Below are 17,205 nucleotides of genomic sequence, written 5' to 3'. Positions count from 1 at the left end.
TGGTTTTATTTTTAGGAAAGCTGAGAAAGCTGAGAAATAAATACAAAGTTTGAGATTTTTTTAAAATTTTCCTTTATTTTACATTACCATTTTCATAAATATGTAATTTCTAAGAATTTTAATTACTTAGGGGTCACTATTTACTGTGTACAATTATTTGTTAATGAAAAATATTATCCGGTATGTAATTGCTTTTCCTTGCTGTTTTTTCTGCGCTTTAGTGCCATTTAAGGGTGTATGTTAATATCAGAGATATGTATGTAGTTTTAAAAGCAACTCAATTGCCATCAATAAGACTGTGATATCAATCGCTTCTCTAGCATAAATTTTCGCTAATAGAAAAAGTATTTAATTTAATTAAAATAGATTTATTATATATAGACTAAAACTATTGTACCTCAACCCTCAACAGCTTCTCCTCCTTTGCCCAAGACGGGATGAAAAAATATTAAAACTTAACTTAAAACCCACATTAGATAAAACTAGAAACACGTTAGTTACTACACACTTAAATCTTCAATTGCATCTACTTCACATCCGCCGAACGTCCCGGGCCACTGTCCGCATCCTTCGACCCTAAATGGGGGTACAGCTTTGCAATCTGTCCCGGTGGCGTACACAGTCGGCCGCTAAAATCGATACGTTTCTGACTGTTGGTACGTTCCGTGGTGGCCAACACGTCGAGCAGCGAGCGAGCGCCAGTGTTGAACAGTTTCTTCCCACTAACGGTCCCCCGTGAGCCAAGTAACCCTCCGATCGGAACCGCGCTGCTCCCGGTGCCGAGCAGGATCGTGGCTGCACCGGCCGCAGCCATTGCGGAATCGGCACCCGCCGTACCACCCAGCGAATGTGGCGGCGACATCGGGGAGTCCGTGGTCGCCCGTATAACGCTGGCCCGCAGTGCATCGGCCGCACCGTCACCGGTGTGTGATTTTTCGTACGGATCGCTACCGTCCGCGTTCGGGTACAGCCGGCGGCAGTCGCGGATGCAGTTGAGAATCGCTTTGTGTGCCGGGGACGATCCACTGTAGTTGACGATCGTTTCCAGCTCCGACCAGAGCAACCGGTACTGTTCCTCCTTCTTGTTACCCTTCAACCGGTGGCCCATGTTTGGAAGGGCGAGCGTTTCCTGGCGTTCCTCCAGCTGCGAAAGGTTGTAAATCGTCTTCAGGCAGTGCATTTTTTCCTCTTCCGAGATTTCCGGCTTTTGCGTCAGTACCAGGACGGGCTCGACAAACTGCCGCACGTTATAGAGCACCGTCCGTCCGTGCGTCAACGGCCAGTAGCGGGAATTTTTCGTCAGTCGAGCTCGCATCTTTTGCAAACTCTCATCCGGTTGTCGCTCGGGCAGTGGTTTCAATGGAACCAACCGGTGTTGCTGCATAAGCAAACCGAAGTCCTTTATCCGGTAGTCGGTCACGCGTCCCCCGCCACCCTCCGAAATCGACGGTGGATCCTCCAGGCAGCTGCGCGCGGTGTTGAGCGAATGGATGAAAATTTCGCCCCCGTGGGCAGACAGTAGATGGCTCGTGATTTTGCCACCCGATTTCTTCGGCATCTCCAGTAGCACCGAGCGACCGCTTAGAAGGAAATTGATCAGACAAGAGCTCGGCCGCGATGTCACGTCCACGGGTGTCACCCTACACTGCGCTAAACACGGTTGCATCTCCGATGACCCACAACTTCTCGGTGTGCACCACTTTAGGGTGACGGTTTCATAGTCCGAACCTTCCTTCAAGCTATGCGGCAGCACAAGCTCCGTGCCGAGAAAAACCGAGTGTGCCGTGCGCCCGTGGAAAATTTCCACATCATAGTTGGCGCTGGAGCTGGCATTCTGTTCCTCCTTCATCGGAATCCCCGTCACGGTCGTACTGGCTAGATCGAAGTGTGGCAAAATAAGATGCGTCAATTTGTTCGAGATTTTGTTCGCCTTGTTCGAGTGTATCTCCGACTTGAGAATGGGGGAAATGTCCACCAACGCCCGGTTGGATACCATTGATTCCATGTTTGCCGGGTAGAGATTGATGATCACCAGGTGGCACTGGTCGATGTTGATGTACTCCTTGTGGCCAGCCGAAATGGAGTTTTGCTGCACGAGCACCGTCCGGAAGATGTCTTCCAGGCTCTTCATACTAGCGTCATCCCGGGCGGACGTTATACAGATCACGCGCCCACGGTTGACCAACTTAAAGCTCTCGTTCTTGGCATGGGCCAGCATCTGCTCCTTCTGGAAATCGGTTGGCTCCGCCAGTGCCTCGATGGCCGCCCGTAATCCATGGATGACCGAGTAGTCGGAAGCCTGCGTCTGGCGGGGCGGAACGCCGACCATCGACATGGCGTTCATGATGTGCGTTAGACTTTGCGTGTTCGTGTTCCAGGTGTTTACGATGTGTGCGGCCGTGTCACTCACGACGAAGCGAATCAGCTTGCCGGCGGGAAAGATATCGTACGCAATCCGGCAATACTCGACCGACGCCTCGACCGCACAAGTCCACAAACTCTTGCTGATCGGTGGAACCGGCACCTTGCTCTTGATGAAATCACAATCGATCGGGCTTTCGCATGATATTCCAAAGTACGGCGTGTGGTCCAGCACGAACACGGTTTTATGGTTGATTTCGTCCATCTTGCAAGCAGAATATCAACCTACAACGAGTGTAAAAGTGTATAAAATTCACGTTTCTTCCGCCACCGACATCGGTTTGTTTACACAATTGGATCTTTTAGTTAGTGTTGGCATAATTCGGAAGACCCGACGACTCGCTCCCTTGACGGATTTGGATCGGATTTGATCCGTTTGGATGAGTAGTACCCAGCTGCGCTCACCAGATGACGCCAGTGAGCCCACCAGATGGCGCCAGGAGTATTTACGGCATAACCGGTTCGCTCGAACAGACCCCGGTGATTTACGATTTATGACCTTTTATGACCTTGAAGAACCGTTTCCGGGGTCTGTTCTGCGAACCGGTTATGCCGTAAATACTCCTGGCGCCATCTGATGGCCTCACTAGCGTCATCTGGTGAGCACAGACTCAAACTACTCTTAGAGTTCACGGTTCAAACCGGTTGGAAATTAGACCGCCGCTAGCGTCCTCTTGTGGCTTTTTTAGCGTCCTCTGGTGAGCGCAGCCACGTACTACTCTAATTCCCGAAAAGAGAACGTTGATATGTGACGTCCAGATGACGCTGCTTATCATTCAAATTCAATACATTTTGAAATTGCAGTTAATTGATACAACGGTCAACGATATGCTTTTGCAATTATAAAACCAATTTATTAGTTCTATCAAACAAAACTATCCGCTGCTTCACTGCAGTGTGAATGTTTCCGCCCCTCCTCGACTCACGGAGAGTGTACCACCCGGGCCACGCTGCTTGCTCTCCTGTAAACAACGAATCTTGACCTGAAACAACCGTCGCAGGTCGGTCCACATTTCCAGTTGCTGGGCGCGATCGGCCTTACTGTTGATCAGCTTAGTTTTCTCCTCCAGCAGCCGCTTGGAGATCGTTTCCTGCTCTAGGATTTGCTGCGAAAGGGTTTCCTTCAGCGAAACCTGGCCCACACTGCCAGCCGCCGACATCTCCTCGTTGGCCTTTTCGAGCAACATCTGCGAACGTTCGTATTCGAGCTGCAGCTCCTGCCATTCCTGCTCCAGCGTGTGGATGGCACGTTCCGTTTCCGTTATTTTCGACTGCATCGTAGCAGACTCGGCGTCCAGTGTTGCGATGAGGGCATCGTAGCTCTGTGAGAAAAAACGTAACGAGAGCAATGCAATGAAAAACTTAGTACACTGCGTCCCAAAATGATAGCCTCACTTAGGATTTTGATTAAATTATCAACAAAAATAGCATAAATGGATTCAAAAGTCATGGTTTAATAATCAGTGGGTCCTCCATTACGATTTATTGCTTGGAAAATTCTTGATGGCATGCTCTCCGATAATTTTTCTAACGTTATTTACTGATAAGGAACGCCAAGCATTTCGGATAGCAAGTTTAAGGTCCTTTATGGTCTCGTAATGTCTCCCATCTTCATAAATCTCTTGAACTAGCCTTCCACAAACATTTTCTGTTGGATTAAGGTCTGGGGAAACGGCTGGCTAAGACATTGTTTTGATATCCGACCGTGCAAGGTGAGTTCTTGTTGTATTGCGTGCGTGCTCGGCAGCATTTTCTTGCTTAAAAATGAGCTGTTGAGTGTTGTGATTTTTCAGAAAAGGCTTCAAATGATTCGCCAGGATGTCGATAAACATATCGCTGTTCATACGTGTTGGTACAAGATCCAATTCACTTCTACTATGACCGCTGAACGCAGCCCAAATCATGACCGAATCACTTTCAAAATTGAGACGATAGAAAAATCGTGCTATCGTCTTAAATCTCGCCAGTAATGGATGTAACCATCCGATCCATCCATATTTAACTTTTTTTCATCAATATAATCCACCTAACATGAATTATCAATTTAAAATTTGAACAAGACTACAAAGTGACAACTTACGTTCCTTCACTCATTTTTCCATGTCATATGTGCTGTAGCAAACTCCAATCTATCGACTTTTTGGTGAAGTTTGAGGGCAGAAACTTTCTTCATGGACTCTCTTACAATATCAGAACATGAATTCAAAGCTCACAAAACAGCATTTTTGTGCACATTCAACCAGAAATCGTTTTTTGTCGTACGGCAACCTTTGGTTGAACTGAAAGCAACTTAAAAAATCTTCCGATTATCACGCGAGGAAAGATTTTAAAGACGACCAGGAGACTTCTGAAGCCCTTATTAACTGGATTCTTTTACATAATCGTTAATGACGTTTGTGGATCTATTTATTAGTACACCAATCTCATGATTTGACATGCCATAAAGCGATAAGTATCAATTTGACTTTTTTCTCGTTCCTAGAGTTGTTTTGTGCTTCCAATGTTCAAATTAAATTACAAATTAAAGTAAGAGAACTTAAAAATTACTTTCGGCAACTGATGACGTGGCTAGGAACTGGGTTGCTTTGTTAATTTTAATGATTTTTGAAGTGAGGCTATCATTATGGGACACTCAATTTTTTGACTTTTTGACCAAAATGTTATAATTAAATGCTTTTTCTGATAAATTAGAAGTGAAACATATTTCTTTTAGATTAAGAAATATGTTTCTGTCGTTTGTTTTACCTTGCGATCATTTAAAATAGCAAATGAGTGAAAAAAAAACTGGGTGAGGCTATCATTTTGGGGCGCAGTGTAGTATTAGTGTTTGAATTATCATCCATTCTACACTACTGCAGTAACCAAAAAGCCTTACTTTTCTAGATTAAAAGTTCACCTGTCGCAAAGTAATACATTGAAATTTACAAAGTAATGGAAAGTTTGTTATCGTGTTTTTACGACCGATGGAAATTTCAAGTTGAAATTTTACAAGGAAAAGCAGATTAATCAAAATAAGTATAAGATCGTGTGATACATTACAAACATCGCTTGCTTGGCTTCAGAAACGATTTGGAAGTTTTAACATTGTTTTGGTAGTTTTTGGATAATGGAAGAAATGTTACACGAAAGAATTGATATGCTTAAAATGTTGGGTATTCTTCTTCAATGGACTGCAAGAAAGGTCGTTGCCTAATAGCCGGTGCATATTGCCTCACCTCACCTTAAATTGATGTGACCGTTTTGTCAACGGAAAAATGTGCAGCTGCCCATAAAATCCAGCGGGGGAATTTTCACTGCAAATCGGTGCCAGACCGATTGCACCGATTGAATCCACATCGCGAGGGTGTTCGGTCGAAACCTTGCACAAACTTGCACCTCGAGAATACCACCTTTCTCCGTTTTCTCATTTTCTCTCTTCATCTTAGATTTCGGCGGTCAGTTCTTTTCATGAAAAACTATCCTCCGAAGCCGATCAATCTTCTGCATGACATTCGCCGTCCGGGAACATTTGCCCGTCCTCCGTTTCTCCTCGGCTTGACATGGTGCACATTTTCAGTTATTCAGTTAATTTCTTTACACTTTTCCCCTTCGATGCACCAACAGCAAATCACGCAGCTTGTATCGATTTTCTCATTTTTTCCAAAGCAAAAAAATAAAGGAGATAGATAAACAGAGAACGATGGGACTTAAAGAACAGACTGATCCCTCCTTCCCCGATACTCAATAAAAAGAAACCAACCAAGGTGAGGGCGTAGGAATAGAAGATCCTTCTCAGGTAGCTCAGGAAGACACAATTATGCGCCACCTTCACGCTCTTCTTTGGCCGTCCGTAAAAAGTGTAGTTTTTCGTCGGCGAAATTCTTTGTCTTGTGAATTTTCCATTTTTGTGCCATTGAAATTGTCACTGGGATGTCAATTCGAAGGATCAATGAAAGATAATTATAGAGCTTTAAAAAAATGTACCTTAGACCACCTGATTTTCCGAAGGAACATGTATCTGAAGGACATGGCACGGTAGGGATTTATATATCCAAACAATGTAACGAAGGAAAACAATAGATTGCAAAACTATCTATCTCTTGACTATAACCATTTGTACTTTTCTTCGTACAACACAAACGATACCTTAAAATTCAGGTATTAATTGGCAAAAAAGCGGGAAGAGAGACTTGATGCTTCACAAAAGTAGATATTTATTTTCTCTAACGGGTATCTTTTACCTGCAAAATAATTACCCCCCAATAATTTCAGTTCTTGCCCCCAGAACAGAGATATCCGAAGACCGAAGTCTTAGAAAATATTGCTTTACTACCGCTGCTCTTGCTTTCGGAAAAGAAAACGCACGTAACGCCCATGTTTTGTACATGTTTTGTTTCCGAAGTGGGTTCTATATTTAACGCACCTATTTACAAAATGTTGGCTCCGATACCGAGGGCACCTTCCCATGGATAACAATTTCCCTATAGTTATATATCCTAATCCTAACGCGAGTATACAGGAGAACTTGTTCGACGACTTTGGCGGGTTTCGACCCCAAGATATCACATTTGTGTTCGGCTCGTTTGGGCCCCGGTTTCAGTGGAACAGCAGAGGTAGCACCACAATGCCCAGGCTCGTGCTAACCCGCACTCCCTTGGACAGCAGATCGCTCGCCCGGATCGTGCACGGATCGGACAGGCCCGACACCATCAGCATCTTTTGCGCCGTCACCGGTGCCTGGTACATCACCGTCTGCTCGGCGAACCGACGCCCCGTGATGACGATCTCGCCATCGTGCACCCCGAACGCTTCCACCATCGCGACGCCGTCCTTCGTGATGACGCAATTGTCCGGCGTCCGCGTCGACAGCGTCACGTGCTGGTTCAGCAGCAGCTCCGTGCCGAACGGGGTCGCCTCAAGCCGCGGGAACGGCCTCCGGTACTCGTTCAGCTGGTTCTCCACGATCGCACTGGTGGTGTCCTCCACCTGCGCACCGATCTCCTCCAGCGTGATGGACGCGTTCGCCCCGATGCAGCGCAGGATCGCGTCCATCTGGCGATCGTAGTGGAAGCCGTTCATCCGGCACATCGGGCCCGCCTTCATGTTCACGTCCTCGAAGTGCAGCAGGTTGTGCACGTTGTAGTCGATCAGCTGCGGGCCGTAGTGGGCCGAGAAGTCGGCCACGAACGTGTTCAGCAGCTGGCCCGCGACGAACGTGTTGCACTCGACGAACACCTCCCCGCTGATGAGGATGCGCATGGCGAGGTGCAGGTACAGGAAGTGGACGTAGTACTTGTGCGGCAGGTGCGCCTTCAGCACGATCGGCGCGTAGTACAGCAGGAACTGGCGCCAATCGTACGCGTCCCAGTCGTCGAGCGCCTCGAGCGGTTTCGGCGGCTGGCGGAACTCCCGCGGGTTGGTCTTGTCCATCGACCGGAGCTTGAGCGAGATGCGCCGCAGCGAGGCCTTGTTCAGCCGGTAGTCCAACCGGCCCGTCGTCCACAGGCTCATCAGGCGCTTCATGACACCCTCGCACACGACGTACTTGTAGTCGATCATGAACTGCGACTTCAGGTCGAGGTTCAGCTCGCCCAGCACCGGCACCCCGACGTGATGCCCGTTCACCAGCCCGTACACAAAGTCATCGTCCGTGCGCAGCGTGGCCAGGTTGGCCGTCGGCGGGAAGCTGGTGATACCCTCGGTGAACTGCAGCTGACCCTTCTGGTTGCACTTGCTACAGCCGTACTGGGAGTTCGGAAGCGCCGTGCACGTCACCAAGCTGTTCGCGATCGGATCGCACAGTACCGCACGGATCGAGAGCTGGTACGAGCGGGACTCGATCTCGAACTTCCGGTGCTCCAGCTCCTTCATCTCGTCCACAAGGGGGCGCAGGATTTCGTTCGTTATCGTCGGCGTGGGAAACGCACCCTGGTAGATCCCGATCACGAACGGTTCGTCCAGCTGGATCGACAGCTTGCCGAGGATGATCAGGTAGTGTGGAAGTTGTGATTGTTGCTGCTGTCCCTGCTTACCGGTGGTAGTGGTGGTGGTGGTGGCATCCTTTTTCGTCTTCTCCGATTTCACCACGTAGAACGCCAGGTCGAGGAAGAGTGTCTTCATGTACCAGTGGTTGCTTTCGTCCACGAACCGCTGCAGATAGTTCGTGATCGAGCGCTTGATGCCAAAGTTCAGGAAGCGTCCGACCGACATCGGGATCACGTCGAAGTTGTGGTAAACGGGCGGTGCGCTGGTGAAGCTACCCGCGTCCGACGCCGACGACGACATCGATAGGCTCGAGGAACTCGCGTCGCTGCTGCCGGTGCTGCTGCTGTTGGTGCTCGACACTTCCAGCCCGTTGTCTTTCATGATCGACAGCAGATCCTTCACCATGTCCTCGGACGGATTGTGCTTCATGGTGAACTCCTTCAGTTGATCGCGCAGGGTCGGCTTGTTCGGGCTGTACTCGCGGCACGAAAATTCGATACACTTGACCGTGTGCTGCTTGCCCGTCCGCTTGCGGGCCCGCGCGTCCTCCCGGGACACTCGGTAGTTCGAGCAGTAGTGGTACTCGGCCATCGCTTTGTTCCGCTGCAACTCCACGATGTCGTTCCGGAAGAAGCGTGTGATCGGTTTGGCGACGTTCTCGTTCAGCAGCGTCAGCAGGTTCAGTTTGGCCATCTTTTTGAGCGACTTGTTGATTCGCCGAGGCATCTCACTGCGCTTCATTTTACGCTTCGAATTTGGGCTTCAAATTTCACCGCTCTCCACTTCACTTCACTGGCACTTTCCGCCGATCGCGTGGAACGTGGAGGAACTGGAACTCGGAACCCTGTGACTGTGATCACTTCACCGTGCGACTGCAGAACATTGACTGTGTTCGAAAGGACTTGGGAAAGGACACGGGACTACTTCTACCTACTTCTAGCCTGCTTTGATGTACCTTCTTCAACTCTCTCTCTCTCTCTCTCTCTCTCTCTCTCTTTCACCCATACCTCAACCCAACATGTGACCGAAAAGGATGTAAACCAATGCAGAGACCCAAAGAAAAAACCCCACGACTGGAGGTAGAACTTCCCGACGGCACCAAAGGACATATGGTGCATCTGGTGCTTTTGACCTGAGTGTACCGTGCCGTTTGAGGTATTGGGAAAACGCAATCTTTCCATCCTCTTTCCAATGATGTGATTTCGGGGAAGAATAAACCTGCAGAAGGAAGAGTTTCCTCCTTGCTTTTGGATGAGAATTTCTAAAGCATCGAGGTAAAGAGCCGGTATCGGTGGAAATGCAATACAGGAAATCGGCCAGAATTGTTTCGCTGCATGGCCTGGGCATGGATTCCAATACATGTGACACTTGCGACCGGTGGAAGGACGTTCTATATAATCAGAAAACAAATAAGGAAGCACCTTCGTTTGCAACAGCTTTGAGAATTGCTGTATTATCCCTTGTATAATATCATCTACGTATATTAACATCCTTCGGTTTACTAAAAAAATGTTTTTTTTTAAATTGTGATGTCCTTAAAGGCACAAATTAAAAAAGAAGTTATCCTTAACGATATTATTTGCACTACTTATGCTTTTAATTTAACTTTTTTATGTCAGAGTTAAATAAGAGGCCTTTTCAGTTCACTATAGAACTTTCAAAAATCCACTTCAGTTCCATTAATTTAAATAATTTTAAAAATTGTGCGGCTCGTTCGTGTTAAAAAAAAATAAAAAAATTTGTTATAAATAAATTAAAAATTCTTAAAAGATGTTTTATATTACGAGAATCCAGAAATTGGTTCAATAAACAGTAAAACCCTTTCAAGCTGATAAATTTCAAGGCTAAAATAAGGTATTTCTAGTTATATAGGATTGAGGCAACTCTGCGACACAAGTCTTCAAAGGAACTGTAAAACTGCTATCAAGCAATAGATCATGATCAAATTTTTAATGTTCCTCTACTCTTTGATGAGATAATGTTCATATTTTACAATAGTGCATTATAAAGCATTTAAATTTTGTATTTGTATTTATCTAATATTTATACAGTCTAATATTTAAACTGTAAGGTTCTGTAAAGGGTTGGATCCGACGCCTCCTGAAGGCTACTATAGGCTCTCCTCCCCAACTCCTACTCAATACGTCCGCGACGTACAGAACGGTAACTTGTCGCCTAAATATCCAAGCTTGGGTACACGGGGAAACCCACCCCCTTGGGCGGATGGGCGGCAAGGCTGAATTGAGAGGGGGAATGGACTGCTACTTGCTAGTAGTTCATCCCCGAGCGTCTGTTCTCCATGTTAGGAGCGGCTCGAACCAGCGTCTGTTCCCCATGTTAGGGGCGGCTGTACACCCTGTCCTGGCATCCTACGGGACGTAAAACAGCTAGGATGCGTTGTTCCACCGACGAGATAGGAGGCGGAGGGAGAGGCCTTGCAAGCCACCCTCTGTACAATTGCAACGAATAGTCACCACGAAGAATACCCGTTTTGGACCAATCATGCCCGACCCACGCAACGAAAAAAGGACTACGATTGGAAACTCGGTACATGGAACTGCAGGTCTCTTACCTCACCCGGGAGTACCAGAATACTCACAGAGGAAGTGAGAGCCCGCGGCTTTGAAATAGTAGCACTTCAGGAGGTTCGCTGGAAAGGAGTCTCGGAGCGCCCCTACCGTAGCGATTGCATGATCTACCAGAGTGGTGGAGACAAGCACGAGCTCGGTACGGCGTTCCTTGTTATGGGTGCTATGAGGAAGCGTGTGATCGGATGGTGGCCGATCAACGACAGGATGTGCAGGTTGAGGATACGTGGACGCTTCTTCAACCTGAGCATTATAAATGTGCACAGCCCGCACCTTGGGAGCAGCGATGACGACAAAGACGCGTTTTATACGCAGCTGGAAAGGGAGTACGACCGCTGCCCACAACATGATGTGAAGATAGTCATCGGAGATCTAAATGCTCAGGTCGGGCGAGAGGAGGCCTATAAACCTACGATTGGTAGCTTTAGCGTCCACCAGCTAACCAACGACAACGGCCTCCGGCTCATCAACTTCGCAGCCTCGAGGCACATGAACATCCGTAGCACCTTCTTCCAGCACAAACCTCGTTTCAGCTACACCTGGAGATCACCACAGCAGACATATTCCCAAATAGACCACGTTCTCATAGACGGAAGGCACTTCTCGGACATCATCGACGTACGTACGTACAGGGGCGCAAACGTCGACTCGGACCACTTCCTGGTTATGGTGAAGCTACGGCAGAAGCTCTGCGCTGTCAATACACTGCGTCACCGGCCTACCCCACGCCTAAACACGGATCGGCTGCGAATACCTGCTGTTGCCGAGGGCTACGCGTCAGCGCTTGGGGAAGCGCTACCGGACAACAACGCGACCGCCACGATGTCCCTCGATGACCACTGGCGTATGGTGGAGCGAGTCATCAGCAGCACAGCCGAGCAGACACTGGGCCATAAGCCACGTAACCAGAGGAAAGAGTGGTTCGATGACGAGTGCAGGCGGGCACTATCCGAGAAGAACGCAGCGCGCGCCCGAATGCTGCAGCGCGAAACCCGTCAGAACGTGGAACACTACAAACGACTGAGGACACAGCAAACCCGGCTCTTCGAGAGCAAGAAGCGCCGCTTCGAGGAGTCGGATGAACAACTGTTGCAGCAGCTAACTCAGTCGGGGGAAACTCGCCAGTTCTACAGGATGTTGAAGAAGACACGAGGCGGCTACACGCCAAACGTCGCAATGTGTCGTGACGAGGAGGGCAACATTCTTACGGACGAGCGAGAGGTGATCGAAAGGTGGAAGTGCTACTTCAACGGACACCTGAACGGAGCGGAATTGGGGGAGTCCAGCAGCGACGCAGGCAGAATTGAGCAGCACATTAGCCATGAGGTAGATGACGAGGTGCTCCCACCATCCTTGGACGAAGTCACTAGTGCCATCAAGCAGCTGAAACAGAACAAAGCAGCTGGCAGTGATGGGCTGGTGGCAGAACTATTCAAGATGGGTTCGGTAGAGCTTGCCGTCAGTATGCACCAGCTAATTGTGAAAATCTGGGAGCAGGAAAGGATACCGGAGGACTGGAAGCTGGGTGTCATCCACCCAGTGTACAAGAAGGGTGACAGAATGGACTGTGCCAACTTTCGAGCCATCACAGTCCTCAATGCCGCCTACAAAATCCTATCCCAGATACTCTTCTGCAGACTCGCGCCCCTTGCTACAGATTTCGTCGGAAGCTACCAAGCTGGGTTTGTTGGAGGCAAATCCACCACCGACCAGATCTTCACTCTACGGCAGATCCTCCAGAAGTGCCGGGAGCACCAGATCCCGACGCACCACCTCTTCATCGACTTCAAGGCGGCCTACGATACCATAGACAGGAAGGAGCTATGGAAGACCATGCGGCAGTACAGCTTCCCCGAGAAGCTGGTTCGGCTGTTAGAGGCCACAATGGAGGGGGTGCTGTGTAAGGTGAGGATTTCGAACATGCTGTCGGATCCGTTCGAATCCCACCGGGGTCTGAGGCAAGGTGATGGACTCTCTTGCCTTCTATTCAACATCGCTCTGGAAGGTGTCATGAGAAGCGCGGGCTTCGACATCCGTGGCACGATTTTCACCCGCTCTCTCCAATTCCTCGGCTTCGCGGATGACATCGACATCATCGGGCGGAACACTAGGACGGTGTGCGAGGCGTACACCCGACTGAAACGCGAGGCCGCAAGGATTGGACTAATGATCAATGCGACGAAAACAAAGTACCTGCTCGTCGGAGGCTCTGACAGTGACAGAGCCAGGCTGGGGAGCAGTGTATCAGTGGACGGCGACGAACTTGAGGTAGTAGAGGAGTTTTGCTACCTCGGCACTGTCGTAACTCCGGACAACAACGTGAGCTGTGAAATCCGGAGGCGCATTGTTCAGGGGAATCGTGCCTACTATGGACTCCACAAACTCCTGCGGTCCAGATGGCTTCTCCCGCACACGAAATGTGTCATATACCGCACGCTGATAAGACCGGTCGTTCTCTATGGGCATGAATCCTGGACTCTGCTCACGGAGGACGCCAACGCCCTCGCAGTCTTCGAGAGGCGCGTGCTCCGGTCTATCTTTGGCGGTGTGTACGAGCAGGGCGTGTGGAGGAGAAGAATGAACCACGAGTTAGCTGAGCTGTATGGCGAGCCGGACATCCTGACGGTGGCGAAGGCCGGCAGGATTCGTTGGTTGGGGCATGTCATGAGGATGCCGGACTCATGCCCCACCAAGAAGGTGCTCACCAGCGACCCGCCCGGCACGAGACGACGAGGAGCTCAGCGAGCTCGGTGGATGGACCAAGTGGAGCAGAACCTGCGAGACATCGGATGCGACCGGGGTTGGAGGGCTGCAGCCATGGACCGAGCTACCTGGAGAACGATTGGTGACCAGGCCATGTCAGCACGACGTGCTCAACTGCGAGCGGGCCATTGAAGAAGAAGAAGAATATTTAAACTAAAAATAAATAACATATTGCGCAGCAATTTGTTCACCAGTTTGTGCATATGTCTTCAGTGTATCTCATAGCCCACAATTACATGAATTTCCTTCTTTTTTGGCAAACATTTTTCAGGATTGTTAATTTTTCAATATTACAAAAAAATAAAATTAACTTTATTGGAAGCGTGGAAACGGCATACTGAATCCTTATTCTGATTTCTCCTTCATCTGTGATTATGTTTGAAATTCGTTGTATATCTCATTTTAAAATCTTCTACTAATAAAAGTGATGTGTCTGAAGATCATCTCGTATGAAATATCAAGCGTCTTAGAAGGTGCTTACGACTGATCCAGAAATAGATACAGTGAAGGATTACCGCCTTTAAGATACACGATGGCCTTCCAGATTAACAAAAAAAGCGTAACTTATCCAAACATCTGCAAATCAATCAGCCTGGAGTAAATATTAATTATGTTCGGTACATAAAAAGACCACATAATTCAGCTACTACTTGCGCGCAAGCAGTTTAAATTCAATCAATTAAATCAAGTTCAATTAGTGTTAAATACGGAGGGACAAAAAAGGAATACATCGATCTACGATTTTGGTATGCAACGGGTCACATGGCAGTTTCTAATTGCTCTGCTATTGATTGTAGTTTTTCCGATGCCGGTTGACACTTCTCATTTCTGAAACGTTCGCCAAGCTCCGATGGAAATGCAGCCCATTCACCTTGAACGTGAGCTGTTCGAGGCAGCAATAGAAACAGCACCAGGTGCCGTAAAGCAGGTGTTGAAACCATAAAACCTGACCATTTGTCATGGAACCATAAATTTCACCACCCGGTGTCGGTCAGAAAATGCGTTCGTCGGTTCCGCCGTGGGGGAGACGTTGACAACCGCACGAAAGAGAAACCCGGGCGCTTCACACCTACCTGCTTTTTGGACTCCATTTCGTCTTTCAGCTCGATGACGCGCTCCCGGAGTGGCCGGAGCTGCTGCGAGAGGGGCGTAATGCGCTCTCGCGTGGCCTCGACCGCCCTTTGGAGGCCGTCGACGAGCCGAGCCAGCTCGGTCATGCCGTGCGTCATGCTGGGCGACTCCGGCCGGCTCTCGTCCCCGGTGCCGGGGCCACCCCCGTCCTCCCCGGGCTCGCCGGCCGCGGCCTCGTCGTCGTCAGTCAACTGCGACAGGGTGGTCGACAGGGACGGATCCTGCGACTTGAGGTTCTCGAGCGTTTGCGTCAAGTCATTCACCTCCGCCTTGACCGCGGCCAGCTCCGCCCGCTGCTGCTTGTACACGTTGCTCTTGGCCCGGAGCGTGCTGACGAACTGCTTCAGGTCGTCGCCGCGCAGGATGACTTCGCCGACGGTGTCCTGCAGCTGGCGCTGGCTCTCCTGCAGCTGGCGCTCCACTTCGCGGAGCTCCCGAGTTGCCTGGTCCAGCTGCTCGGCGGCCGCCTCCTTGTTTCGGGCAACCATGGCGGCCTGTTGCCGGAACGGACCGAGCGTGTCGTTGTGGGTACTGTACTCGGCCATCCGGGCCTCGACGAGCTGCTGGATCTCGCGATTGAGCTCATCGATCTTCGACTGCATTTCCTGCAACTCCGCCCGCCCGATGTTCGGCTCATCGATGACCTCCTGAAGCGTCTGCACCTCGGAGCGCAACTGGAGCAGCTCCTGCGGTAGCTTCTGCTCCACCATAAACTGCAGCACCTGCGTCTCCTCGATCAGGCTTTCCATCAGGTTGCGTGGAGTCGCCCCCTGGACGGCCATCTTCGCGTTGTGCAGCTCCTTCTGCAGCCGCTCCTGCAGCACGTTCGCCCGGTTCAGGCCCTGGCGTTGCTCGTCGATCTGCTGCAGCAGCTCCTTCTGGCGCTCCTTCTCGATCCGAAGGCTGTTGGCCGCCTCGAGCAGCAGCTCCTGCTGCGGCACCTTGTCCAGCCGGGTCTGGGTGCGCTCGATGCGCTTCTTCACGTTCTCGATCTCCGTCTCGATCGCGCTGATGTCGTTGCGGAGCTCGCGCGTCTGCGTCCCTTCGTGCACCGACTGCTCGTGCGCCCGGTGAGCATCCTTGAAGTCGTCCATCGTCTGCAGATACTGCGCCCAGAGCGTGCCCAGTTCCGGCATCGACATCGCCTCCGGCGGTAGCTCCAGCGGAATCAAGAATCTAAAGCAGGAAGGAAAAGTCGTCACGCACCGCCTTTTTTTTTAAGGTCCACCAAAAACCCACACTCACTTGGCCAGGTAGGCGGCCTTCTTGACCCGCTCGTGGTTCTCCAGTATCCAGCGAAGGATCGGATGGATCAGCTTCTTCTCGCCCCGCACCATGCCGCGCCGGAACGCGCCCGGATCGCCGATGTCCTCCGCCGGGCGATACTGCACCTTCCGCAGTGCCTCCATCACCTGCAGGTTCGTGTCCTCGGGGTCGTTTTCGCGCACGTCAAGCTTCTCGATGGCGCCGAACGCGTGGCACACGTCCACCAGCACCTGCAGCAGCGACTCCGGCGACAGCGAGTCAAAGGTTATCAAATTGTAATCCGTCTCGAGCAGTTTGTTCAGCTCGATGACAATTAACTTCAAATCTTCCGTCATGATCACGGCGGAACCAGCTGAATGCCGCACACTCGAGTGACACTAACACCGGAGGAAAAACACTCATCAGCAGCAAGCTTGATTGGACTATTTGTTTGCGACGAACCGCCTGCCCACGGTTCCCATGGTGATTGGGGGGCAACAACAAACATGAAAAAACGGAGCCACCGGAGAAACCCCTGCGCCCCGCCGGAACCGTCGCCACGTGACAACGATTTGTAAACAATCGAAAAGTGTGGCAAAAAAGGAAGCGCGAAACGAGCGAACAAGATGAAGCATCGGATAGCCGGCGTCTCCGGCTGGTCTCTTGGCACGCGACCAGCGGTGGATCTACCTATGAGCGGCAGCCTGGGTCCTCGAGCTTAAGGGGGCACCGGGGAGCAAACGCAAGAGCGAAAAAGTAACCACAGGTATTTATCACTTTGTTTCACTTTGGAATTCTTTTATTTTACCGCCAGTATTTTTGGTTAACTTTGAAATTGCTTAATCATTGTTCATTTTCAAATTTAAAGCTTCGGTAGGGTATGTTTTCGTTTGTGCCTCGTGCAAAGTACCTTCGATTCACGAACCACCAGTAAAAGTGTGCATTTCAATCAATTTAAATTATTTTCCTTATCGCAGTCCAAATTTATCGCAGGATTAAATAATTAGAGAGTAACTTTAAATACATTGTGCGATGGAAATTCAAAATATCATATGGTAGCTATTTTCACATTGTGAAAAAAAAAATCTTTTGT

At 49.8% G+C, this 17,205-nt stretch overlaps 2 protein-coding genes across 2 annotated transcripts; both read right to left on the bottom strand.

Annotated features, from left to right (window-relative positions):
* Positions 1-347: 347 nt before the first annotated feature.
* Positions 348-2,702, bottom strand: LOC131272252 (protein asunder). The gene has a single exon (XM_058273918.1). It carries the CDS (start codon positions 2,624-2,626, stop codon positions 527-529), a length of 2,100 nt encoding a protein of 699 aa, XP_058129901.1. The 5' UTR covers positions 2,627-2,702; the 3' UTR covers positions 348-526.
* A 606-nt stretch (positions 2,703-3,308) lies between these two features.
* Positions 3,309-16,468, bottom strand: LOC131259383 (intraflagellar transport protein 81 homolog). The gene is made up of 3 exons (XM_058260863.1): positions 16,113-16,468; positions 14,810-16,043; positions 3,309-3,743 (listed from the first exon to the last, which is right to left on the bottom strand). The coding sequence occupies exons 1-3, from the start codon at positions 16,466-16,468 to the stop codon at positions 3,309-3,311; spliced, it is 2,025 nt and encodes a 674-aa protein (XP_058116846.1).
* Positions 16,469-17,205: the final 737 nt, after the last annotated feature.

This window comes from Anopheles coustani, chromosome 3 (genome assembly GCF_943734705.1).
Source record: "Anopheles coustani chromosome 3, idAnoCousDA_361_x.2, whole genome shotgun sequence".
In the NCBI taxonomy this organism is placed as follows: Eukaryota; Metazoa; Arthropoda; class Insecta; order Diptera; family Culicidae; genus Anopheles; species Anopheles coustani.
This window is presented reverse-complemented; position numbering and strand designations above follow the sequence as displayed.

Excerpts from the sequence above, each read along its gene's own strand:
- LOC131272252 (XM_058273918.1), bottom strand. The coding sequence starts at position 2,626 with ATGGACGAAATCAACCATAAAACCGTGTTCGTGCTGGACCACACGCCG.
- LOC131259383 (XM_058260863.1), bottom strand. The coding sequence starts at position 16,468 with ATGACGGAAGATTTGAAGTTAATTGTCATCGAGCTGAACAAACTGCTC. Across the intron at positions 16,044-16,112 it reads AAGGCCGCCTACCTGGCCAA|ATTCTTGATTCCGCTGGAGC; the intron begins GTGAGTGTGGGT and ends TTCCTGCTTTAG. Across the intron at positions 3,744-14,809 it reads AAATGGAGTCCAAAAAGCAG|AGCTACGATGCCCTCATCGC; the intron begins GTAGGTGTGAAG and ends TTTTTCTCACAG.